The 27,501-nt window shown below is 41.5% G+C and overlaps 1 protein-coding gene across 2 annotated transcripts in view; it reads left to right on the forward strand.

Moving 5' to 3' along the window:
• SORCS3 (sortilin related VPS10 domain containing receptor 3) overlaps positions 1 to 27,501 on the forward strand; it is a 265,160-nt gene that overhangs the window by 119,138 nt on the left and 118,521 nt on the right. For both annotated transcript variants that reach the window (XM_068198006.1, XM_068198007.1), the window contains exons 3-4: positions 7,668 to 7,767; positions 26,802 to 26,960. In XM_068198006.1, the coding sequence (XP_068054107.1) occupies positions 7,668 to 7,767; positions 26,802 to 26,960 (259 nt within the window). The remainder of the gene's footprint in view (positions 1 to 7,667; positions 7,768 to 26,801; positions 26,961 to 27,501) is intronic.

The raw sequence follows: 27,501 nt of genomic DNA on the forward strand, positions 1-27,501 counted from the left end.
TTGCCAAGCATCCCTTGCTTTTTCTGCCATTCTACCCATTTCCTGCAATCCCCTTTTCTTCCCTCTTTGTGTCTCAAAAGAGGGTCTTGGTTCTTCAGGCGGTTCTACAGAATATTTTAGATCTGAAAGTACTCCTTCTTTTCCACAGAAATAGTGCAACCGAAGGTAAGGGTGTAGAGAAGAGCAGGGACTGGGGAAGGACACCCTATTTTCTGATGGTGAATGCTATTTAGGCACCCTGTGTCATGATCTGGGTGGTCAGTGATTGCTGGGGATATCCAAAGCATCACTGTGTTCCTACAGGACAGGTGCAAGCATCCTGTAAATATATGGCTTTCAAGTTAGTCCCCACCATCCCTGTAGGGTTAATACACAAAACCTGCATCTCCACAGACTGTTTATGCCCATCTGAGAAGTCATCTCTGCCAGGAAATGACTAGTGTGAACAGCCCCCCTGCCCTGGTGATCCAATGAAATGCTGATGAGCAATCAGCCAGTAGAAATGTGACTGATATTTGCAGTTCCTGTGTTTTATTGGCCATAATTCCAGAGGTGGAATATTCTGTATCTTTTTGTTAAACCTCTGAGACATCCAGTGTCCTCCCAAAGGCTCATATGGAATAAACAAAAGAGGATACCTTTCCTATGAGAAAATAAAGAGAATAAAAAAAAAAAAAAAGGAGAAAAACAAAGAGGAAGCCAGTGTTCCTCTCTTCTCACCTTCATTTTGATTTGTGGATCACAGTGACTACTGCATCATGGCAGCTCATTTTTCCTTGCCAGTCTCCAGTCTATGTTGTACATGGAAATTTATCAACAAAGGTCATCTTCAAGTCTTTTGGACGTTTGGTGATGGGAATCACCATTAATCAAAAAAGAAAGGGGGTGGAGGGAGGGTGCTGAGATCATAATAGTAATTGAGGTGGATATTCTGCTGCTTACATGACATGCAAGCTAAAAGTTTAAAAAAGGATTTTTTTCAAGAGACATTATGAAAACTATGATCTGCTTGCACTTCTTTTCCCCAGTGGGATCTCTGGTTTTAGATACTTTTCAAACTTTATGGAACTGAAAGTCCACTAGAACTGATAGGTCATGGTTCCAGAAGCATTGAGAATGTAAAACCTTGTGTATGATGGCAGAAAGTGGTTTTATTTAGATTGTGTTAAATACTCTGGGTCTATGCTGATGTACTTGGATAGTTGGGTTTTTATTACAGGAAGATCTTCCTGTCCTGTCAGGGACCTGATTGGTCCCTGAGGCATCCATGACAAAAGATGTAATTGGACTAGTAAAACTAGACACAGAATGATCAGAGGCATGAATAGCTTGTTCAAGGAGTGGCTGAATAAACAGGGAATCTTCAGACTGGGAAAAAAAATCTGTGGAGAATATGACAACAATCATTGAAATCACAAATGGCAGCATGTGGCTCCATGGTTTTGTACTTGTTAAGTGGTAGCAGTTAAAACAAAAGGGAGCCGCTCTTCATACAGCACAGAGCTGTGGTGTTTATTACCATGCGATGGAAAAGTTGCCAGAAGCTTCCCTGTGGGATTAGACAGATTGATGGAGCTAAAAGCCCACTGATGGCTCTTGCATGCAAAGACATAATCTTCAATTTAGGAAGTCTGTGATATTGCTGTAGGCTGGGACATTACAGCAGGAAGCAGCACCACGTGCTTGCTTGATTTCTCTTCACTTCCCCAGACTTTCATTGTGGCCCTTTGTTTCCTTTAGTAGGATGGAGACAAAGCGAGGCAGTTCTTTCTGCTTGCAATTGTAAAATATTCTGGTTTTACATTTATTGCAGTTACTAAACTCATGGTTGGGTAAAAAAAAAAAGCTCTCAGCAAATGTTTTGCTCTCTTAACTGGATAATTCAGACTATACACACTGGAACTTCCTTGGTTAGTGAGTAGATTTAGCTCCACAGGGCTCCTGTGGATACATCTGTTGTAAAATGTCCACATCCAGACTTATGTCAGCTCCAGACAGGGAAGGACTAAGAATTAGATTTTGTTTGTCACCTCCATTGATGTCATTTTTGATCCTATCAGATAACATTATAACAGTACCTGTGGTGTCCTGGCTGTGGGGTTAAAATGTCCTTTGCCATAATCTAGTTAAATGTTTTTGGTTTGTTTATTTGTTTATTTTTTCAAGTTTTTTTTTTTTTTGGTCTGTTGTTTATTGTTTTGTTTGGGCTTTTTTATTTGTGGGGTATTTGTTTGTGGTTTTATTGTTGCCATGTGGGGTTTTTTTGTTGGCTTTGTTTTGTTTTGAATTTTATTTTATCTTGTCAGCAAAAGTGTGTGTGTGACCAGGTCAACCAGTCAGCCTTGCAGTGGTAATATTGGATCTTTATGGCCACTGCCTCAGTGGGCTCTGGCTCAGGAGGGGTCTTTTCTCTGTATGTCATAGCTTCAGAAGGGCCTTTATCTCAGGGAGGGGAGGAAAGGGAAGGGAAAGAAGAAAACATGTTTCACAAGTGATGGAAGACTGGCTGCCTGAGTTCCTGTTTTGTGCAGTTGAGTTCTTTGCAGTGTATTAATATGTGAGCTGTGTTTGAATGTTTTCCTGCTGCTGGATGTCCAGAGAGATGTGTCTCCTCTCATGTTTCATGGGATTTACTTTTATGCTGCAACTCTTCTCAGAGCTCTCATAATTGCTCTCCTTTTGCTGGCTCTTGATTTTCATGAAATTGTAGAAACTTTGTTCCTCTTGGGTTTTTGTTTTTCTGCCAAACTGGGAGAAAATTGGCCAAGGAGTAAAAGCAAGAGGTTGTTTGGGGGGTATGGAGAGACAAGCATGCTGCAGGCAGACAGTGAGTGTTCACTACACCATCAGAAGTGAAGCAAATATTCATCTGGCACATTCCTGTTGCTCTCTGAAGTGCACAGAGAGTTGGAATATTCTTCTGCTCATTGAAGCAGAGCTTTGCCTCCACACAGTTTTCAGTGTAGGGCTGCAGGTATGTGTAGTGGGACTCTGGGCTGGAGATGAATGCATCAGCTTTAGAAAATGCTTAGAAAATGGCTGAAAATCTAAAGTCAAAAGCATGATGACTGCTTCTCCACACAAAGAGAATCTCTCCACAGAGAGAGAATCACAGCACAGAGGAGAAATCCTCTGACAGGAGGGCTGGTGGAAGAGGTTGACTTTTTCATCCCAGTCATTCAGTGCCAGCATTTGCAACTTTTTCTCCTGAGCGACTGATACATGTTTTATAGCCTATCTCCATAGCTGAATAGCTGAGGCTTCAAACAAACAAACCTGCCTTTCCCTGTCTGACAGAGCCCTGGCATGGAAAGCATCACAGAGGAGGAGAACTCCAAAAGCCATTCACATGGCATTGCTTCTGCCTCTCTGCACCTTTACTTCGTATCCCTGTGACTGAGCAAGTCTTACCACAATGTGAAGTCTGCTGGCTCAGGCCAGTTTGTTAGATTCACAGAGAAGCTCAGGCTCAGATTCAGAGGAACAAGATGGATTTTGTTAGCTTGTGGTGCTCTGACTTATGACCAGGTTTTTACAGAGAAGCTTCTTTGCCTGGGTGTATCCCTTGCACCTTGCTCTGCCAGACCGGGGGAGGTTGCAGTGATGGTTTAAACACATCATAACCTGTCACAGGAGGGCAATGGAATCAAGCAGATGGTTTTTTCCCCCGCACTGTTTAAAACAGAATCTAATTATGGGAGAACTTGCAGTATCCCAATAAAGCACTTTATAAACCTTGCTTTTCCAAATGGAATATGCAGAATTTGGTGAGGATCAAAAGTCTGATACAGCCTAGACCCTCAAGGTCGTCATCAGAAACAGGGCCAAACCCATATTATTACAGAAACATGGGACAAAACACATGGACTGAGTTTATACAGGATTTTTATATCTGACCAGAGTTCATTACACATCACAGAATCAATTAGGTTGGAACAGACCTTTGAGATCATCGAGTCCAACCTATAACCCAACACCACCTTGCCAACTACACCCTGACACAGAGTGCCATGTCCAGTCTCTTTTAGAGCACCTCCAGGGATGCTGACTCCACCATCCCCCTATACAGTCTGTTCCAATGTATAATAAGCCTTTCTGCGAAGAAATTCCTCCTGATATCCAGCCTGAACTTCCCATGACACAGCATGAGGCTGTCCTGTCACTTGGGAGAAGAGGCTGACCCCCAGTTCACTACACCCTCCTTTCAGGCTAAACGGCCCCAGCTCCCTCAGCTGCTCCTCCTAGGGCTTGTGTTCCAGACCCTTCCCCAGCTCCATTGCCCTTCTCTGGACTCCAGCGCCTCCATGACTTTCTTGAGTGAGAGGCCCAGAACTGGACACAGCACTTGAGGTGTGGCCTTACCAGTGCTGAGTGCAGGGGAACAATCCCTGTAGCATTGCTAGTCCTGTATTGAAAGAATTTCTGTGCTACCAGCAGAGTATTGAGGAGCATTGTATGAAAGCATTGTTAAAAACACTTTCACGTATTCACGTGTGTGTGGGTAGAAGCAATATGGAAATATCAGCTGAGATTGAAGGCAGTAACAAGGTTCCAGGATGATGAGATTCCAGTCATGGCTTCAGTGGAGCAGCCCAGAGAAGAACGAGGTAGGCAGGATTAGTTTACCATTAAACGCCTAAACAAAGTTAAGGCAGGCTTTTCGGGTGTGACTCATGGAAACCACGTTTTATATCACTGAGTCTTTTGTCATTTTGATAGAAGTGCAACATTTCTTCCCCTCCACTACTTTAGTAATGTGCTTGGAAGTGGATCATATTGTGACCAGAGGAATGGGAAAGAATATGGTACCCAGTCTGCTTGTAGGGTCAAACAACTGTAAGGATGTATGGCTAGTTAATTTGGAATTAGAAGTAATGAGTAAAGGACAACAGTTCAAGTTAAGATTAAAAGCTGACTCAAAACTTTTATGTTCCACTTGTGGGGGTCGCATCTCTTTTAAATGTTCAGGCTTGGGTAACTAAAATTAGCAGCCAACATTTTTTTTTTTTTTTAATGCTTGTTTTCTAATTAGGCAATTTGGTGGTAGAGTTGAGTTCTAGACTAAATGATTGCAGAAGCTAGAATGGCTAATTGTAGATGCCTGCTTTTGAAAAATTGAACAATTACCTATGCAAGCTTTCAGCTTCTTCATCTCTAGAATAGAGGTAGCATTTCCCAGTATGGCTTTTGGGACTTTGTAAGTTTGAATGGATTAGTGCAAGACAAAAGCTTTAGATTTTTTGGCCAGAAAAAGTGCCATGGAAATATAGTATATTATTGTGATATCCTTTGAGATGTTTCTGTGAAGCCAGTGGTGACTGTCAGGATAATAAAGAAAGCCTCAGAGAAGCTAACGAAATAATGATCCTACTTCCTTTCTGTCTATCCTTTGAAAGGGCAAATGCAATGAGTGAAAATGGTTTAATGAGAAAGAGTCATTAGGGCACCCAGCCTGCATCTTTAGAAGTGTGAAAGCATTTTGGGAGATCTTAAAATTACTCAGAGAACAAACGCAAAGTAGCTCTGTCAGAATATTAAACTGTTATTTGTATTCTCTTTTAAGGCTGATTGAAACCAGTGATCTCTTTCACTGCCTGGTGGCTGGTACATGTGTAGTCACAAAAGTGACTTGTTCAACAGCTGCAGTGCTGTTGGAAGGGTAAGATCAAGGAAGTACCTCTGCTTGCCCTCTGTCTGTTATCCTCTGCTTAGAGCTTACTGTTACCTGAGGATTCCTGACCTGTTGAATTTGCATTTATATGCATTTATATTCCTCATGTACTGGAATTAATTGTCCTAGATTATTCAGTTTCATTAATAAAGCTGCTTCAGTTTTGAGATTGGCTGGAGAGGGAAGGCTGCTATTATTTGTTTGTTGGTTTGTTTGATATTGATAACTAGTGAGACAAGAGCTTCAAATACTTTGGGTGGGAAAATTCTATGAGAATACAGTACATTATTGTCATATTATTTGGGGTACCTGTGTGAAGCCCAGTGAGTGATACTACTATGCATTAGTACACAGGAGTGGTAAGTGCAAATGGAGCTAGTATTTTTGTATTAAAATGTTAACCAAAACACAAGGAAGTTGTTTGAGACTTGAAGCACCTTGGCTGGTGACTGTTCAAAGGAGAAAGGTTGGTTCAACACATTTAAGGAAAGAAGGACTTTACAAAGTATTTAGGAATTGTCCTTGAAAATGCACTGAAGGAAATGTGTTGGAGCCACATCAGTAACAAAGCAAGCTTTTGACTTCATGATTCCAACTACTTGGAAGCCTGAAACCAGCTGGCTGGTTCTGGTCATTCTTGTGTCACCTTGGTGTCACTCTGGACTCCATTAGCAGCAAGGAAAGCAGCAGAGCTGGGTGCAGGCTCTGGCATTGCTCAGTTTCTCCAGCCACTGTTCATTGTGATGCCAGAAGTGGCTTGGGCGACTTCTCTGCCACACAGAAAAGGAGCAGAGGATTGGTCTCAAGCAGAACCATAAAGCTGCAAATTCTAGAGGCTTGTTGAACTTATGAAACCAAACTACTGGAGCTCAGTACTGGGGAAGGCACAGAATTGGTGCATGTTCTCTGATCATCTGTCCAGTAAAAAGCACGATTAGACACGAGGGCAGGGGCCATGGATTCTCATCCTAATAAAATTGTAGATATGTCCAGGTGGGCTTTTTATGAGGACCTTTCCTTGTTCATCTGCTAAGGGTTGTGTTTGCTCTGTCCCTTTGACAGAAGCTGAGTTGGGTTGGGAGTCAGGTTCTCCCCACTGGGTCAGGTGGCTTTTCAGGCAGGGTCTGACACCCCTCCCTCCTAAAGTCAGCTGGTGCTGAGCACTCTTCAGGTGTGGGATCCTGTACAGTGTAGCTGTTGGGTTGTTCTGGTAGGAAAAAAATCTTGTTTGTTAGGAAAGCAAGTATGAAAACAGTAGAGAAACAAGAAGGGCAGTGAGGTTTCAAACATGCCCACAAATGAGGAGGAGGACACTACAGAAAACCCTCTGTGACGAAGCAGCCCTTTTCCCCAGTCACGAATGGGTAATACCACCCCCAGATCATCTGCTCCTCTGGGTGGGATTCGCTAGTGTAGGGGCCTGAATCTGTCTCTGTTACTCAGAAAAATTAAATGCCTGGCACAAAGTAGGATGGGGGTGACTGAGGACTCAAGATGCCAGTTTAGGCACATTTTTATCTAGACATGAGTTCAGCTGTTACAATTCTGAGCTGTATTTGGATCTCTATCTTTAAGTCAAAAATCAACCTACCTAAATAAAACTGTTGTTGGGTTTAATTTGGATTCTTATGTTGGATTTGTCTGAAAAGAGAATTTGTACTAAGGGTGCTGCTGATATCAGAGTCCTCTTATGTGTAGATACCATTTGCAATCCCTCACTGGTACATGAGGGCAGAGCCTACCCCCAAAGTCCACCTGCATGGGAGCATCACAGCTCCCCAGATGTGCACGATCAATGAATGCAGAGACAGACACTGCCCCTAAGGACTCAAGTTTTCTTCTCTTTTCTGCTGGCCACCCTTAATGAAACATAAAATCTTGTGTTTTAAGCATAATAATGCTCAAACTGTAACTTGGAGCATCTGTTCACACAATCATTCCCTTCTTCTGAGCTCTAATAACCACATAAACTCTTTTTGTCTCCTCTTTTCTCCAGGTCAACAGACTATGGCACTACCTATGAAAAGCTAAATGACAAAGTAGGCCTGAAGACTGTGCTGAGCTACCTGTATGTCAGTCCCACTAACAAGAGGAAGGTAAGGGAGAGCCCCTGCACTGGTAGCTATAGAAACAAAGTGACAGCATTCTGAGAGGAATTATAATTCTGAAGTGAAATCTGTTGGTAACTCACAAGAGCTTGAATTTGCTGTCTAAGTTGCACTGGTGCAATTCTGTGGAATCCCATAGAACTGATCCTGCTTTACTTGTGATGGCGATGAAGGACTTAATTCCCTTCTGAATTTTCTAGAGAAGTAAAAAGGTTGCTTTTATTTGCTTCTGACTGTTACAACTTTAAAGAACTCACTCAAATATTTCTGGCTTTCTTGCTTACACTGGCTTTGGCTATTACACATCTCCCTGCCTTGCCTCTCCTTATTATTAGAAATACTGAGTAAAGGGTATTTATTTCTGCATTTGACTCTTTTTCCCCACATTTGGAGGTAAAGATGTAAATGACATTTTCTTTGGTTGCATCATGTAAGGGGGCTGAAAGCAGAATATGCCTGTGAGAGTGGGTGGAAGACCTACAATTTGATTTGGTTGTGTAGGAGAAAAGATGAGGTCACAGCTTTCCAACCCCCTGCTCACTCTTCCCACGTGATGCAATTAGGGCTGCAGCTGGCTCACACAAGCACAGCCCAGGAACTGCTACTCAGTGCCTTTTTACTTTAAAATTATTGCCTGTGTTGATTCAGGGGAGCTAGTGGGACAAAGATGCTTTCAGCTACCCACAGACACCAGTGTGGGAGGGCTGCAGCACGAAGCTAATTGCTGACAGTGAAGTTGTGCCTGGCCACTGTAGAGGCCCAGTGCAAAATATTTGGCTTGATCACTTCCAAACTGGCCATATCTTGTCTCCATCAAAAGATTTCCAAACTAGTAACTTTTTACTTGTACTGTTCTTATTATGACTGTTTCGCTTTCCATCACTGGTTAGTCTACAGATGTTTTGGGACTGATGTTTATTTCAGTGTATGCAACCATAAGGCAGACATAGCTCTGGTTACTAAGTGTGTTTGGATGTACAGGGAAGAGGAACAGTGGCCAGAGTTTGGCTTATATTTTTCCTGATACAGGAGCTGAACTATTGTGACAACTATCTTGACTTCCCCCGCCCCCCACGCCCTCTCTGAGCAAAACAGGTTAAGATGTTTTGTAGTGAGTTTTCCTTCACTCATATGGCCTTCACACCCATCCTATTTCCAAAATGGGGGCACTGAAGAGTTAATTCTTCTTCATTCTGTTTCCAAAGCAACTCTGCCCACCCAAAAGCACAGGCAATATGCTCAGTTACAAATCCTACGTCATTGGTGTAAAGACTCCCTCACAAATCAGAGTACAAGGATATATTATTATCTTCTAGCAATTTCGCAAGCTACTGAGCTTTACAGATTAGCAGTCTTTTTTTAAATTAAAACCACCTACATTTCATCATATAGTGGCATATAGGCCTATCTTTACCTGCTGTTTACTTATTTGAGATTAGAAATTTAAAAGACATTTTTGGCTTTCTGTCTCAAGGAAATGATTTTTGGACCTATCTGTGCCCTTCACATCCCTTCTGAAAAATCTTATGAAATGTAGAGACAAGCTGTAAAGAAAGCTCACAGGAAACCAGCTTCATTGCTGGCTGCTGTGGGAACAACTGGCTTCCATTCTTTCTACCTCTGCTAAATATATGAGCACTGTTACCATGCATGCTTAAACAGCTGCTCTGTCTGAACTCTGCTTTGTTAACCATCAAAGCAATTCCAGACATTCATGTAGCGCTTGAGAAATGTCTGAACAAGTTGTCACTGGACCAGAACATCTAAAATTTGTCGAATTCAGGTTTGGGTTTATTGTCTACCCACTCCTCTTTCAGATTCTTGAGTTTATGCACTGCAAAAAATGCACTAGGGTTGTAGTCTTCTCATAGTCTCTCTGGGTGAATATTATTCCTGTGGCATGGGGAGTAAGCAGAATGATTTGGCTGAGCTCCTGAGGACAGCTGCCAACACTGAAACACAAAGCAATAGGTTGATCCCAGCAGAAAAAGCCCAGGTCCCTAGTGGTTCACCTCCAGCAGCAGAAGTGCTGCCTTGTTGGACATGATGCAGGGATCTCTTGTGAGCTGCAGAAGGGTTCTTTGCTTGAGGCAGTGAGTGGGGAGGGAGGGACCAGCAGTAACACACATGCATGGAGCCTGTGTCGCACATGAGCCATGCACACCTCTCCAGGCAAGGTGTTTTCTCCTGACACTCACTCCCAGGCACTGATTGGAGCCTCGTAGCTCCTGTCGATTTCTGATGGGTTTGCACATTGCTGCTGGCCCTGTCTACTCATTAGTGCTTAGAGGATTAGCACTTACTTGGAGGAGGAGAAAAGCTTTCCATACATTCATTTCTAATTGATTTACTAGTGAGAAGGATAATTACTTCTCAGCTACCCTGCAGAACTACAGTGGGAATTACCTGTCAGATTTCTTTGAAGACCCAAAATGCCTATTTTCAGCTGTTAAATAGGAATTGTGTTCAGCCAAATGCCAGTTATATAAACATCATTTACCTGAATTGTGGCATAACCCTGGGCTCAATTATGAAGCATGGGGATTTAAAAGCTGACATTTTGCATTTTTCTTTTAAAAGAAAAACTTTCTGTTTCTGATTTCTTTTTTTGAAAAACTTTGGTGGGAATATTTTAATTTTTTTGGCAACGTGTGCTTTATTTCTTGGAGGTCAGATTTAGTCTGTAGCTGTTTCTGGCTTTTATATGTTGCTGCTGGGTGATATCCACTCCACCCTCCTCATGCACAGAGTTAACCAAGGCACAGAGCAAAAACTGAGCTGAATTGGCTTTGGCTGTGGTGCAGATCTGGGTCCCAGAGCTCCTGCCTGCTCCAGGTGCTCCCCAACCTGCTGATGGCTGCTCTTGGAGCTGAGGGTGTGTCCATTTCCTAGAAATCAGAGAAGGTTCTGGGAAAATGCACTTTGCCCTTGTGTAGTTTGACATTTGCAGCTATATTAAATCAATATAACAACATGCACATATGAAAGGAAGCTGCTGGGAATTCTTTTTCCCAGCTGTGATACCGGAGAGGGATTATTCCTAGTGGTCAGGACCAGCTTAGTGATCTGAGACCGCCTTGGGTGCCAGCAGGGGAACTGCCACACATTCTGCTGCCCACTGTGAATCTGCAGACTCTGGCTGCATGGTAGCCAAAACACTCCTTGCAGTGAGCCAGGACTGCTTCATCTTCCCGTGGAGCTGTCACTCTGCTAGTTCCCTTCCCCTAAGAACTAACAAGTTCAGGGTTTCACAACGCTTTGCAAGTGTATGGAAAGCCTCTGCTGCTGGCAGTTCAGACTGCCAGACTTGAATCTGCTCTCCTGCAGGTGGTTGGGCTGTTTCTCCTCTCACTTGCACAATAGGCACTTGTGTTTGCATCAGGAAAACCTGCATTGAGCTCTCCTTACTGCTGTGAAACTCCAGGTGATCTTTGCCCTTAGCAGTCAGACAGCTCTGAAGTCCTGGGGAATGGCTTTTTTGAGAGTTCCTGTTTTGGGCTCCGGTAAGAAGCCAAGTGCCTGCAGTGTTGACACTCCCAAACCCATGAAGATGCTCCAGCAGGCAGAGTGTATTCCAGGGCACATCTTCCCCTTCCGTGCATCTGCCCACCCAGTTGCTGGCCTGAGAGAAAGACCACATGTGAGGCATCTGCTTTGTCCAGTTGCCAATAGGTTGCAACAAGCAGGCAACTTGTGGTAAACTTCAGTTTGGAGAAAATTTCATATTTGTTTAGTAGCACCCCTTCCTTAAGGATAGATGGGATTTAACAGCAGATGTTTGAGTGCTCTGAAAAGCTGAAATTAACAAAATGCTTTGCTTTGGCTTTTCTACCCTGTAGCCTGTTGTCTGTCTTTAGGGATATGGCAAAAAGCTGCTTACTCTCTGCTGGGCAGATATCTCAGTTCCCTGCTGACCTTTAATTTAAAGCTGTGTTTTGGGCATTAGTTGCATTTTACTAGAGGCAGATTTTCACAGTGGTCTGGGAATTAAAAGTATTTATTTCTTCCAAAACACTAAGGGAAAAATCTCTTCTATTTTAATAGGAACATTTCTCTTGACTTTTTAAATTTCCAGTTTTCTTTTTATCCCAATTATCTTCTTTCTTTATGGTTGCTGAAAAAATTCTGTTAGGAAATTGAATAATTTCTACAAAAAGTTAAGCTTGTGATTCTTTGCTTAACTGGCTGCACTTCAAAATGTCACTGCTTGGAGCTGAAGTGCTGTGATTCTGTATTTTCTAGCATGAGTTGGTCTGCTGGGTAAGATCCCCTGTTGTGAGAACATTTGCTTTATTCTTGGTTGTCAATAACAGGGCTCATTTTACAATTGATGCCTCACAGGGGGATGTAAAGCCCTTCCAAAAGGGTGCAGAAAGAAGATGAGAATTGAAGTCCCATATATCTGAAGCATCGCTCCTTTCAGGCACAGAGGTGCCTCTTTGAATCTCAAAGAATTGTTGAACCATAGATTTTAGGCATTACTTTTTCCTATGAAATACTCTGTAAAGAGTGCTTATTCTTGGTGAAGATGTTGTTTAGTTGAAAACCCAGTTCTCACTAAGAAACTTTTATCTCTACCCTTGGGAATGCTGTGGAGGTGGAGATGATGGAGTTAAAAAAATGCAAAAGAAAGAGAGGAAAAAGGAAGAGAATAACAACTCTGACAAATCAACCCCATTTCCCTGTATAGAGTATTGCTCAGATAAGATGCGGATAAACTCGAGGCCCTGATTGCATTTAAGATCTGAGGTGACAGTTCTGATGTCTTAGAAATACCTTGCTTTGCAATTCAGTTGGCTCCAGTTGTTTTTAGCTTTTCCCCTGAGCTATTACAATCATTGTTGCAGGTGATGACTTAAAGAATTAAAACGTCTGTAGCCTTTTATGCTGACTGTCTGAACAGAAGCATCACCCAGGTGCATTGAATGAAATGAGGACTCCCCCCATTTTTTTTCCTTACACCAGAATTGAAGCATTTTAGGTTTTATTTAAAGGTAGACCTTCCAGCTAAGGTATTTGAACAGTAGTTGCAAACAGAATAAAGCAGAAATAAAGTTATGGTGCTCAGTTAAAGAGCTTTTGGAAAATGGTTTTTCAGACTAGTTTCTTAGTTGTCACAGAATCAAAATGGAGGAGCAGTAAAAGCCAAAGTCATGCTCCACCTCTCATACCTCACCATGCCTCTGAACTTGGCCCATCAGAAGAAATGTTCAGAATATTTAGAGAGCGAGAATTTCTGAAAGATAAATCTAATTAGATTTGTTTGTGTCTGAGCAGTTTCTTGGGAGAGAAGTGCAGCAACTGTTTATGAGCTGGCAGAGAGCAATATTGTGTTGCTGTTCATTTTAATGAAGGAAGAAATTAATTGTCTGTAATACTGTAATTGCAGAGGAATGCACCTACCTGACTAGCTCGAATATTGGGAGTGACACCTCCCTTTACAGAAACTGGAGATCCCAAAGTGAGCACAAGTCACTTTGATCTCCCCTTTATTTCTTCTTGCTCACCTGGAGAGTAACTGAGAGCAAAATGTGTCCTGGCCTTCTCTATCTCCAAAGGGAATTCCTCAGCTGTGATTGGAGCCTCTTGGCAGAACCATGATGCAAACTTATTTTGGTTTTGCCTTAATTTCTTAGTTCACATGCTCCCAAAGAGAATTCTATAGCATTTTGTTTCCTCCTTACTCTTCAAACATGTGATAGGTTGATGAGGCAGAGATTCCAGCATGTACCTGAGGCTTGCTAGCCCTACCTGAACTGAGCTGCCATGCTTAGCCACAGCTCCCATTAATCATCTGCTGCTTTTTCCTTAGACTGCATCCCAAGCTATTGGTGAGGAACTGAGCTCTGGAATATCCTAAAGCCATTTGGGCTTTAGGAAGATGGAAGGTTTCCTAGGTCCCTTTTTCCTCATTGTGCTGACACAGTGATCAAGGGTCTGTGCTGCACACTGGAACTCGGTGATGTGATCTTGAGAACGTATTTATAACTGAAAGGCAGTGGGGCTGACTTAGAGCCACAGGGCAGGAGTGATGGAACAAGCTCTGTTTACTGTCTTATCCCTAATTTTTCCCTTCAGCCTAATGGAATATAGTCACTAAATAGCTCTTGTTTTGCAGCTGCCATTAACAGGGACTGAATTACCTGACCTGCAAATACTGCTGTAAAATTCTCTGTGTGCACCCCTTCTCTGGACCCGTTGGGCTCTATATGATGTTCCTGTATTTCTCAGAGCTACAAAATCCATGTCACCCAGTCCAGGGCTGATGTGGGCAGATAGGAAAACTGCGAAACACAGTGCCTGGCTTGGCTGAGCTCAGGTTTGCCTACTCTGGTTGTACCAGTGGATTGTACAAATGTGGCTGCAATGGGGGTAGCATCTCAGCATATCCATCTCATAAGTACACTTCAGGGGCAGTCACACTCCGTCTCCAGAACTGAACATTTAAACAGAGGAATAAAATGTGAATGAAGAAGTAGTGTTTTTCGTCACTTACTGATGTTGCAAAGATGATTTCCTCAAGGTCACCCACAAGATCTATGGAAGAGTGAGAGGATGTGTGACATGATGTGTTTTATCTACAAGGTGCAAGTCTTGTGAGCTGTTGTACATGGGATTCTCTCTACTTGTCCAATTAATTCAGCTTGAATTTGGCATCTGAGAAAAGAGACCATTTTTGTAAATGTTTGTGGAGCTGTGACCTGCAACTGTGTGAAAGAAATCCTGAATTACAGACATTTTTTAGTACTTCAAGAAGAGGACTTTAGGAATTTCTTGTTTTGAAGGGTTTCCTGTTTTCTATTTTGAATTCAGTGAAGTCAGAGTATGTTCAGTAAGTTCAGCCATTTTTAGAGTAGATTTCTCTGACCTTTTCTGCCTAAGATATACAGTTTCCTGATGCTGGATGACTTGGTTTATTAGTGTTGTGAACATGGTTCAAGATCAGTGCCTGGAAAACATTTAGATATAAAGGCATAAATACTCTTAAATCTTTTTCAGTATATCCAAGTTGGTGTTTTAGTAGTTGTTTTTTTTTTTTTTTCTACTGTGTCTTTTGTGTGTGGTGGTTTTTTTTTTTTTTTAATTATTATTACTAATATATTTGGAGGTTGTGCCTCTTTGTGAATCTTTATAGTCAAGATGCTGCTGTGATAGTTTTCTGCCCTCCTGCAGTCAGGAGACTGTGGGGCCTGGCATGCCAGTTGCCCCTCTGGAACCTGACCTGATCTGTAGGAGCCTGTCCCTAAAGAAAGAACAAAGCTTGTTTGCTTGCACGTTTTAACTTTACCATTTCTGGCTTCACATAAATCATAGAGAAAAACAGAGGTTGTGCAACATCTGTGGTCTGGGAGATGACCATTTTCCAGCACAGACAACACAGAATTGGAACCCAAAATTTTGAGACCCCCAGTGAAAGTTTTCCCCTTTCTTAAACAGGGGCAATATGATTGTTGCCCTCCAGGGAAGGCTGTCCCTTGGAATTCATGAATGTGAAAACTGGGGATTCCTGGTGTTTTTTTCAGTTAGTGCTCTGAAGAAGCAGATACATTTAAAGACAAACAGAAAAAAATCCCCAGACCCACTGAACCACACACACTCCTCATCAGCTGTTTCTAAAAATAAATGCAATTGAGATAATTAACAAAATACTCCCATATGGCATTATTTAATGGGGCTGAAGGGAACAGGTTTAGAAAATAGATATAAATAGAAACCACCATTTACAATGAAAGCCATCCTTTCAGTGCTTGTGAAGGAAAAGAAGTTAATATATCACAAAACTTGAGTTAGGGTTCTCTTTGTGTACCATTATGCATCTGTATTTTGTGCTTTTGTACTTCTATATTCCAAATTGCAAACAATTTTTGAAGCAAAAGGGCAGTTACCAGGTAAGAGTGATAAGCTTAGCAGATATTGGTGCATGTCTATGACAGGGCTGCTTTGTCTGGTTTCCCAAAATTCACTCCCTCTCTCCTGTGGCACTCTCTGCCTGCTTCACCTTGCATTGCTCCAGTCAGGGCCCTACAGCCACTTAGAGAGGTTAGAAGGTCATAAAGACAAGAAATGGGGTAAAACTGCAAAGGTCCCATCCACATTCAGTTGTGGCGCTCCCAGAGCTGGCTGTCAGAAGAACAGAGGTAGTTTGCTCCAGTTGAGACAGTGGATGTAAAGGACAGATCAGGAGTTACGATATCAACTAAAATAAAGCTGCAATTTTGTCTCCTAGCATGAACATTGCTTTTATGAAGCGGGCAGAGAGGAACTGTGTGATCTTTCAGAGTGCCTTGCCTTGGTTAGAGGGAGGAGAGGGTCTGTCAGGAGACAGCACCTTGTACAGGGCTGCCTGCATTAACCTGTCAGCAGGGTGATCACAGCTGCAGTTCCTCGTCTAGGGCAATTTTATGAGACTTTTTTTGCTTTCTCCATTCTCCTTACCACACTCTGAAACATGGCCATCTCATTTACTGCTGAAGCTCCAATAATATATTAATTTATGAAGTATGAAAAATAAGGTAATTTTGAATTAATGAGGAGGGGCAAGGTGCTTCACAGACAGCAGGATAATCAATCAATAATAGTGAGTCATTATTTCCTGTCATTAAAAAGGAGGGAAAAATAATAGAATGGGTGGAGAGCAGCTCTCAGAAAAGGGGCAGGTGGGTCCTTTTGAAGACCATATAATGATCTGACCTTGATCTTTAGTGATAAGAGCTGGTTTGCCAACAATTATTTATTTATCTTTGAAGAAAATCCTCCCCCCAGCCCCTGCCAACCCCAAACCCAATAATAAGTGGCAAAATATCTTTTTATTTCATTTTTTATTAAAGTGAAGAATAGAGAAGCTACTCTGAGTGAATTCAGCATTACTGAGTGAATTCTCATTTTGATTAGCAGAGTCTGCAGGGCACGTGCTGGCCACAGTCTCAGTTTGTGGTGCATACACACATCTGCCTCTTACAGTGTAACAGTAATGTCAGCTCTGGTGTTATCAATTCTGTGTAAAATATTTTATCTCAAGCAGCACTGGGAAACCTGGAAACACTTCTGTGACTGTGTTAAAATCAGTTTTTTTCTGCATGGATCTTGGCGGGGCTAGATCTTAGAGAGTTATTTCCCTATGTTGTGGAGTGCTTGAGGCTTCTGTGTTCATTAGTGGGGGTTCACTGCCTTTCTCCCTCTCGGTTCTAAGATGCCTTTTTTATTTCTATACAGGCAGATGTTGCTGGACTCCAAAAGTAATGACAGGGATTTTCTAAGTGGTACACAGATGCAGTTAGGGAAAACTCAGTCTGTTGTTTTCTTATAAATCTAGGCAATCAACTGTTAGACCAGTCCTTCTATCTCTGAGGAGAAATTGGTTCTTCTGTTTACAGTGAGCCCTCTAATATTTTAATTCTCTGTCACTGACAAAACAAGCTCATCTGACAACTTTTTTCTCCCTTGGACCCTTCCCATGGCAGACCAAGACGATCCTTAAAAATGCCTGCATAAAGCAACAAAACTCCTGAAGCAGCTGTGCTCAGAGATTGAGAGGCAGTGGAGTATGTGTGCGAGGAATGCAGTGCTCAGGACCTGGAAAAGTGTGGAAAATGGAGTAAGCTTGGTAATTTCTGACGTTTGTCAATCGATTCTAAAACCAAAGAGTCAGGGTTGTGTTGGAGATAAAACTCTTATCCCCTCTTCCAATTCTGTTTCCTCTTACACTGGTTCTTCAGAACCCTGCAGTGACCAGAGCTCACATATGTGCAGGAAGGGACACAGAAAGAAAAGCACATGGTTTTCCCCAGGCTGTGAATTACTGGTGACCCTGTTGGAATAGGATGTAGCAGCTGTGGGTCAGTCACTGGGGCAGCCACTCCCCTGTTCAGACAAGACTACTGCCATAAACCTGCAGGGACTGTTTCATTGGGAGCGAATTATTAAATGTAATGGAAAATGTCAAAGCCAGTGAGGTGTTGGTTGGGAATCCTCTACCTAGGTCCAGCCCCTTCCCATGTCTGGCACCCGAATCTTTGGCACCCAAGTTAGCATGCAGAGCTTGCAATCTCAGTGGATAGCTTAGAGCTGAGTACTACCATGAAGTGCTGCAATGCCATCATGTTTTGCAACTTGGGCCTCAGCCTTGCATCCAGAAATTGGATAGACCTTCTCCTATCATCTTAGCTTCCTCCAGTGGGGGATGTTAGGAAGAGACAGGGACATGAGTAATAGATGTCAGGTAAGTAAATTGAGATAGATTATAAGCATCTGGATGTGAACAGTGATAAAGCTGACTGTTGTCTATGTTCACTCTGCAATCTGACTAAAAAAGCAGAAAAATAAAGTGGGTAAGCAAAGGAGAAGCAATGATGCATTTAAAATTGTATTCCGATTTAATGGCCTCAAGGGAGATACATAACACGATTTTTATTTTTCTATAGAGTCATGAAACACTCTAGTGTCCTCAAATGAAATAGATTGCTGAATAAAGGCTGCAAAAGTTTACCCCCATGAGTAACTATCCATGCGCATCTTTTTTGTTTTCTGTAATGGGGCAACAACTGTGAGTAAACTCATACCCACATGTAAAGTGTTCTCCCAAGTGAGACCTATAATCAGAGGAATGTTTTTATATAAATGGTGTTCTCAGTTCCAGCAGCTGTGGTGCACACAGCCTCTCCTTACTGATAACATTATTTTATGTAACTATTTCTGCTTACATGGGAAGTTACCATAATGGTGAAAATTACTTTGTAGTTGTATGGAGAATAGCACAACCATGCATTTACTCAAATAACATATAATTATAACAGTGAATGCTGCTTTTCTCTTTCTGTGAAGACAGTTTGGGATTAGAGCTGTTCCCTGTCACTTGGAAAAAGCTGGTGACCACAAAACAATGTGTCAGATATTGTAACACTGGGGCTTTCCTGTGCAGAGTCCAGAAGAGTAAAAAGGCATCATGCAGAGCTATGCTATGCAGAAATACCAGACCCTGGAGCAATAGAATAATATAGATCAGAAGCATTGTATTTGTGTGGAAGCACTGGTTGGTGCCTAAGATGAGCAGTGGAGGTTTCTTCTACTTCTGGTTCAGGCCCATTTGTAGAAGTGCTGGTCAAACTGGATGTACAAACCCAGTGGTGATGCTTGTAACCCATTTGGCAGTTTGTGGAGCAGAACTCTGCATGAAAATGCAGTGACACAGAAAAGCCTTTGGCAGATTAGCTGGACAGCACTGAAGTGGCCTCAGGCAGGTGGGAATACCGTGGCAGAGGACTTTGCTCTGATGATCTGTGGGGAGCTGGAGAATGTGCAGGTAACAAGAATATAATGGGCTGGAGTAACCTTGGATAAAGGCTGCCTTGCTGTGACAATGAAAAGGTTTTGCAACCAAGCATGTGGCTCTTGCCAGTCAGTCACTCTTTGCCAGGTCAAGCACATGCTTTTTGGATGGCTTCCATCCCCACTGGCACCTGAAATTTAACAAGCAAATGCTTGCTGTGCCTTGTAATTAAAAGTGAAAAGTACATGTGCCCAGTGCCAAAAAGGCGAGAGAAAGAGGGGAGACATGTTGTTCTGACCTGCTCAGCAGCAAAACAAAGATAAGATGTTCTGCTTTGTTGGGTCTGTTATCATGGCTTATTTCACTCCTGTGCATGCAAATTGGATCCAGCCTGGGATTTGGCATTGTGGACAGATTCAGATGGCAGCCTTGGAGTATCTGTGTTCTTTTCCCAGCTCTGAGTTTTGTCTAAGTCTCACAGCCATGATAGATTTTCATTTTCCACCTGCCAGTGAAGATGGTAGAGTGGTTTTCCTTGAGGAGCTCTTACTTTATATGCAATTTAACCGTAATTTGCTCCTGATCCTCAGGGCTTCTTGCATGGTGCATCTGTGCTCTTACGCAGGTGCTGGAGGTGGTGATTAAAATGGAGTGCCCTCTCCATAGGGAAGGGAGTGTGTGATCTTGGAACTCTCTGAAGTGTTTTGTTTTGGTATTGCAATTTATGGTAGGTATGGCTGAAGTGCCAAAAGCCTCTTGCAATTTTGTACAAATCTGAACAGTTAATGGTAATTTTAGTCTGGGTATAATTGCATATAAAAGACAATTGAAGACAACAAAAGATTAATCAGGATTATTTCCTGTAAACAAGTGTGGTAGGTTGATGTGCATCTCCTCAGAGAAGGCAAGGACCACCAATGCCCACTTTTGTTTCAAAAACCCTGCTGTTTTATGTTAAAGAAAATTTTTCATTTTACAGCTTATAACTTTGTTTCTGATAATGGTTCTCTTATTTTATGTACCCTCTATGAAAGACAAAACATTCTGCAGAGACAATGAACCTGTGTGTCACCTGAACAACATCATGTACTCTGATCATCCTGTCTCAGTGCTGCAAAGATGGGGAACCCACACATGGGTTCCCTATGATGTTGCTGTCTTCTCAAACCAGTTTGGAGGATTAGAGAGATGTCAGTTTCTGGCACAGCTGCAGGAGTCTATGGAACAGGTCCTCCAGAGGAGTTAAATCCTTACAGAAACAGCTGTTGATGTCTGAAAAGTTCAGTGGCAAACAGTGTGATTCTGCAGACTAGAACTTGTTTTGTAATTACAAAGAATTCCTTATGGGAAGGAAGTTCTGGAGGGAGGTTAGCGTGAAGTGTCTGAAATGTCTTGAGAGAGCCATTGGGCTCTTTGGTCACGGTGCATATAATGCAGACCCAATGCAAAAGTCTCAGGAAACTCTTATTTCATTGCTGAGTTTCTATGGGTGTCTGAGTCATTTTTCATTATCCAATAATAAATACAGTAGTGAAAGTCACCTTTAACACTTAAAGATTGCTTGAGTTTTATGGGATTGTATTGAAGTGAGTGCCAAGGTATAAAAGCCTTATGGTTGAGGTACTTTTATAACACATGCTTCATAAACCCTTATAAAGTCACTGCAGTGCACTTCATCCTTTAAGATTACAGCACTATGGTTCTAAGAGCTGGTGATCTGGTGCTATATTCATTAATTACATCTGCCATTAATGTTAAATTTTGGGCAATAAGAAGTGAAGTTACAAGAACTTGAAATGGGGTAGGTCCAGACAATTTGTCTCTTATGAAAGCTCAGTGCCCCTTTACTGCTCGATTGATGCCCACAGGTTATCCTTAACATTAAGGAAGTTTTTGAGCCATATGAAGGAAGGAGGAGTCCCAAATCTGGGCTACTCTGTAACACAAAAGTTTGCACTGAGAATTTTCCTTTTGGCACACAAAGAAAATAATTATATAAAAGCTATTGCCTTCTTCCTGGATGTCTTGTTTGGTTTCCCAGAGAGCTGATGTCCCTCTTGTTACAGATGCTGATCCCTAAATGATGGAGTGAATTTCTTTGCTTGTATGTAAATACACAGGATTTCTCTCTAGAGCAGATTTTTATCAGTGGCATGTCCCATTTTTTTCCTTTCTGATATGTTTGGTGACTAGAAAACAGAGGTTGCTTTCATTTCCTCCTGATTATTGTAGAGATCAACATCTCTACAGGGCAGTGAGCAGGTATTTAGCCATCTCTGAACATCTGTGGAAGTTTGTATAAAGCTGTGTGCTTTCTGGAAACCCTCCTTCTAAACTAGTGCAAATCATTCAGAAACTTCTTTAGCTGAGCTGATTTATATGGTTGTTACTTTTGCTGTCAAGTAGACAGTTACTTGTGGCACCAGCACTTTTTAGTCTCAGAGGGAATCGGGCTGATTTAACTAAATGGAACTTTTTTAGTTTAAATAGCATGTAGTGACAAAAGAAGGGAAAAAATGGATGAGATTTTCTTTGCAATGAGTTGCACCTGTCCTCCATGGGAAGGGCTTTAGATATACTGTGTAGCTGTGTTCTGGGTTGTGATCGGATCTCTGAGGGCATCTTTTAGCTTGCAGGGCAAGTAATTGCAGTAAAGGTGCTGGAGGGAGAAAGAATGAGGGGGGAATGAATAACCAAGTATTTGCCAGTGAGAAATTTCAGATGGTCAAACATGTAATCTAAAATGCTTCGATGTATGAAATTTCTTTTCACATAAGAGAGTTCCAAACTGTTCATATTTACCTTGTGATGGACTGATGTTTTGAAGGAAGAAAACAACTTCTGCATCTTTAAGCCTTTAAATGTCACTGGATTTTGATTTCTCAGTTTTGAAAGGAGGAAAGGACATCAAAAATCCAAACAAAGCAAAAATCTTCCACTTGCATTGACATTTCAGTATAAATTGTTGAAACTTTTTGGCTTTTCCAGCTCAAAGCTACTGTGAAGCTTTGTGGGAAGGAGACATGAGACAATACAACCCATCAAATGTTTTAAATCAAACTGGAAAAGAAAAAGAAATGAAATAATTTTTCTTTTTTAAAATCTGATTTGTTTTGTTATTGATGATGTAGATGTGGCCATGCTTTAGGAAGGATCTAAAGTGTTTCTGAGTTGAGAGCCTAGTGGAAGGAGGCCGAAAAAACCCAAAAAAGCCTTTTCACTTTTAAGCTGAGCACATTCAATATGGAAATCGCCATGAACCTGTAAACATGAAACCTCAACTTTCTGCCTTTGCAGCAATGTTTGTGACAAAACTGCCTTTTCAGTTGTAGGAAAGGATAACGCAGTGCTACAGAGTAAATTCTAATACTTTGCTAAGGAACTGGGTTTCTTTTGAAGCTGTGGAGGCTTGCATGGTTTGTAGGTGTTCTGTTGGTTTTGTTTATTTTTTAACTGCTTTGTTTATTTTACTTTTTTTTTTTAGAATAGCCTTTTATATAGGTGAATGTGACTAGGACCTCTGAAAAGAACAGCTTATGAAAAGTGCATTAAAGTGAAGAGAATCAGGAGGCAATACACAATGGTTTAATGCTGCCTATCTATTTCTCAGAACTAAAGACATTTATTTGAACCTGTCTTCTTTATTCATTTGACAGCTCTCTGGTGCTCCTTTGCTAATGTAGCTCAGTGGTACCATTGCTACAGATTATTGCACCTATAAAACTGGTCTGTGCTGATTTAGGGAGATGCGCTTTGGTAATTTACAGTGAAAATTTATGTTCGTTGAGAAAAATAAAAGGCTTCATTGAAAGCTAATATTAATAAAAATGCCATTTATGTGGCATGTTGTTTTGGGTTTTTTTTTTGGTCCAGTGGTTGTTTATTAACTAATTCAACTGCGTACAAAACACATTCCATTGTGATCTCTGTGCTCAGGCTACCTGAATTTCCATGCCTGTCTGGGCATGTTGTAGCATTGTGCCCGTGAGAGGTGTGCTGCCTCATTACTGTACAGTTCAGTATTCCACATCACAGCTCTCTTTGTGCCTGGCTACCCTGGCACAGAAAAAAAGGAATGTGCCACTGTCTTAACTCATCCACCTGCACATAACCCATGTGAAAGTAATACCATGGAAGGTGTGTGCATTAACCCAGTGACTGGAATTTTGATCTAGCAGAAACTCAGGTTCTCAGTTACAAATCCTACCCTAGTATTTATTATATTAGCCCCATCAGAGGGCATGGATTCTTAGTGGATTTGTGCTGCAATATTGTGCCACTTTACTTCCTACCTACTTCTGCATTTGAGCTCCTTTAAGGGTCTTACACACTCTCCAACAAATCTGAGTGACTCTCAACAACTGCTGTGTTTTGTGTACCAAATACATTATGGCAGGCACAGGTATGACATCTCCCCTCCTTGTTCTTCCTGCCTGCAGCTTGTGCTGTTTATGCCCTGGGGTAAATCCCCTTGAAGTGTTCAGAGCTGGATAGGTTTCCTGCTAATGTACTGAAGATCTCAGTCCATATATTGTAGTTAATGTTCTTGCAAGGTGACCTCTCCATATCATCATCTTTCCATGTGTTGCCTCATTGGTGTCTGGTGTCCTGCCCACCTGGAGTTCATTCAGAACAGCTCTGTATGTGTCTTCACTGTCCCCAGAGCTCCTGCTTTAACGGAGATGCACCATGTCCCAGACAGCTCTCTTCCTCTGCATCAATTCCTAAGGAACTATCTGAAGTTTAGTCTGATTTTCAGCCTGTTTTGTTTGGTCTGGGGATTGTCATTCATTATTCACTGGATTTTGAAGGTCAGAAAAGGTATGTAGCATAAACTAACTCATCTCAATTATGTTTTCAAGGATTTACCCTTGGCAGTAACCAGTCCTACCTGCCCTTCCCCTTTCCACTTTAACTAGAGAAAAAAACAACATTTTATACATGCATGTATATATAAAAAATCTAGAACGTAGAAAGACCAAATGCAATTTCCTTTTAAACAAAGACTGCCATTTAATTTAATATTTTAGAAAATGATTAGATCTTAAACCATTATAAATTACATTTGACAGCTCTCTGGTGCTCCTTTGCTATTCCTTATGGCAATTATAAATGGCAACACAAGATGCTGGCAGAAATCCTCATTCTGACTGGAGTTTGTTTATTGTCTCTTAATGAAAAGTGATTAATCTAAATCACTAGTAGGGTAGATTCTTCATCCTGGTCCCATAATGAGAAGTGGTAGTTTCAGGCCAAAAGTTCTCTCCCCCTATAGCTTCCAGGAGAAAAAGTAGAAAACAATAAAAAAAGAAAAGCCCAGAGGCTGTCACTTTGCTTTTCCTGTGTGCCGTGTAACAAATGTGTGTGCCAGTCTGAGCTCTGTGGCTGGTGGTGGGCTTTTGTTTTTCACTTTTGTTTTGAGCCTCCTGCTTTTTCCATCCTGCTCTGTGTAGGACCAGCCTTTCCTGGGAGGATGGATGACAGCAGAGATGTTGGGTGTTTGTTTCTCCATTTGAAGAATGGAGAGTGGATGTGCAAATTGGGTGAAGGCATGGGGCATGATTTAGGTGATATCATCTCTAGATATGGCTGTTGTTAGATTCTTCCACCTTTCCTAACTTGGTGGATTTATTATCTGATCTTGTAACCACTGTTACACATCCAGAAGATCAAATTGGCCAGATTTGTCAACCATGTGGTGGAAATACTGCTTTTGTTGTCTCATATGACCATTTCCTGAAATATCCACTGAAGTGCTGCAGATCATGTGTGAAAGGGCAGAAGGGATGTTTTGTGCGTGTGCCACTTCAGGTCCATGCCACTGTTAGGTGTCTTCTACTCCTTATTTGAGGACAGAACTCCAGCAGTAACCTTGTAAAATACAGCGTTATTCACTTTGTAGTCCTCTATTACATCGGGTGGAAAATATTTTCATTCCTGAAGTATCCTTTATTTTAAATATAAGATCTCTTTGGATTGTCTTCTTAAATGTCCAGGCTTACATCCTTTTTCCATTCCATATAAGCAAGTGATTTTTACTGAACTATGTTATAGTTCTCTGGCACAGGGAATATGCTTTAGGTGAACAGGGGTATAAAATGTCTTTGCAGTCTAAGTCAAAAGTGACAGAAAAGAATATCTTCAAATACTTGTGAAGTCATTATTGTTTGGGGCATCATGAAATTGATATTTTGATCAGATTAGAAAGAAGAAATGTACCAAAGCATCCTTTAGAGTGGAGATCCTGGAGGTCTCTTCTCAGGCTAATTCCCAGGAAATCAGTTGTGTGTGGGAACGTTTCTCGCTCCCAGCCCTTGGACCAGAGCACAGTGCAAGTGCACTGCTTCAGGACTTGTACTGTGGCTTCCCATGGGAATGGCTGGAGATTGATTTTGAGGCTGGTAAGTGGTATATGTGAGGGATGTTGAAGGTGCTTTGACATCAAGCTGGATTCATACAGATGGCTTCACTCTGGGAAAACGTTCACTTCTACTTCAGTTTTTCATTTCTTAATGGAAAGGATCAGAAGCCATTTACATTATACTCCCTTTCCCTTGGTGACTTCATGGAGTTAATGAGGTACTTAAGATTAACAAGCACTGAAATTTTTTGCTTGATGAAGGCCTAACATACCAAGGGTTTTACCATTCCTTGTAACTAATTTTTGCTGTCAAAATTGATGTATTTCCCTATTGTAGTCTTGAAGTTGGAGCTTTGTGAAGCTGGATAAGAGAAGTCAATGTGGACAAAACCCAAAACTGCAGTGGATCTCGGCTAGCTGATCATTCTGCAGTGAGCTAAAAAAGGGCATTCCTGGATGTGTTTTCCTACTGAAAGACAGTTTCTATATTTGATTCAGCTGCTGTATCAACAACCTGCTGTGTTTAGAGCAGCTCTAATTTATTTCCCACTGTTTGCCTTTATTTTATGGTACTGGTATTTGCTTTAATGTGAAGTAGTTTTCTCCAGATGTTAATAAGATGGTGTTAATGTTTCCACAACATTTTTCTTGATAACGTTTATGTAGAGCTTGCCATCTGATAGTTTGGAATCAACCCGTTTTAAAGTATCGGTAATAATTTTCTAATTAAAATTAGAGGCTTGAAAGTGTTTTCCTCCCTGCAAAAATTGAGGTCATGCACTTTCCTGTGCTTGGGGAAAATTATGTTTTCACTGACTGAATGAATGTCTCTTCCTGTACAAATTGGGAGTGTGATATATGAAATCGTGTCAGTGTTTGCACATGTGCATGTGAACTATACCCAGATGCCAGCAGCTGATCCAGGAAGGCATTCTGTGTTTCCAGGGAGGTGATGCTCTCATTCATAGCACTGCAAGCTGCCAGGTAATGAACCTTAAATCTCAGGAATGCTCTGTTGTTTCCTTTTGGAGAGAGGAATCCACATGGGGTGAGAGAGGTGGTAGACAGAAAATGATCCAGGAAAGCCTGGTGTGGCTGCCTGAAGTTCCTATATCCAACCAAAATCAACTTTGATATATAGAATTTTTCTTTCTTGCTGGGTTTTCTGAATTTATCCAGATAAAATGAAAAAAATGAATAGCTCAAATCAGCAAATGAGTTGCCAAAGAAAATGAAACTGAAATACTAAAAACCCATCCTAATTCTATGGGATGCTATACTTTTGAGTGATGTTCTGAATACATCTGATAGGAGTCAGTGCTGTTATGACCTCAGTCTTGAATGATGTTCACTTTCACTTTTCCATTAACTCTTTCCCTCCAATTTTCTATTTAGATCATGCTTCTTAGTGATCCAGAGGTTGAGAGCAGCATCCTCATCAGCTCTGATGAAGGAGCTACCTATCAGAAGTACCGTTTGAACTTCTATATCCAGAGCTTGCTGTTCCACCCCAAGCAGGAGGAGTGGATCTTGGCCTACAGTCTGGATCAAAAGGTAAGCAACTGATTTAATGTTTCAATGATTTTCAGCCAGGAGTTGAAGGGGATATTGTCTAGAACTACTCCCTCTCAGAGATGATGAAGAATTTATAGTGTGATTTGCTGTTCTCACTTTGCAGGTTTAAATTTGCTCAAAAGCCATGCAGTGACTCCAAAGCCAGTTTGTTAAAAGGAGCTGAGTATTAGTGTGATCATGATGGGTGTGGAAACTTAGTAGTGGTGATACTATGAAAGATGAAAAGAATTAGAGATTTTTTCATGACATGTGGAGCTGTTCTAAAAACCTATTGATTCGTAGGCGCTGATTTCTGTGCTGTCTCTGAGGATGGAGCACTCAGGCTGAGTTGGTCTGTAACAGCTGGCTGTTGAGCATTGAGGGGTGCTTATTCTGCTTGCAAACTGGAAGTCAGGGAGCAGCAACTGATGACAAGCTCCTCTGTGCCACTTCTAAGCCTCTTTGCAGTGCCTTCTGTGAGTGAGACATCTCCAGTCTGTTACTTTGTCCTTAGCAGGTTTGCTCTTACATAGCACTCATC

The sequence above is a fragment of the Anomalospiza imberbis genome, chromosome 8 (assembly GCF_031753505.1).
Source record: "Anomalospiza imberbis isolate Cuckoo-Finch-1a 21T00152 chromosome 8, ASM3175350v1, whole genome shotgun sequence".
NCBI lineage: Eukaryota > Metazoa > Chordata > Aves > Passeriformes > Viduidae > Anomalospiza > Anomalospiza imberbis.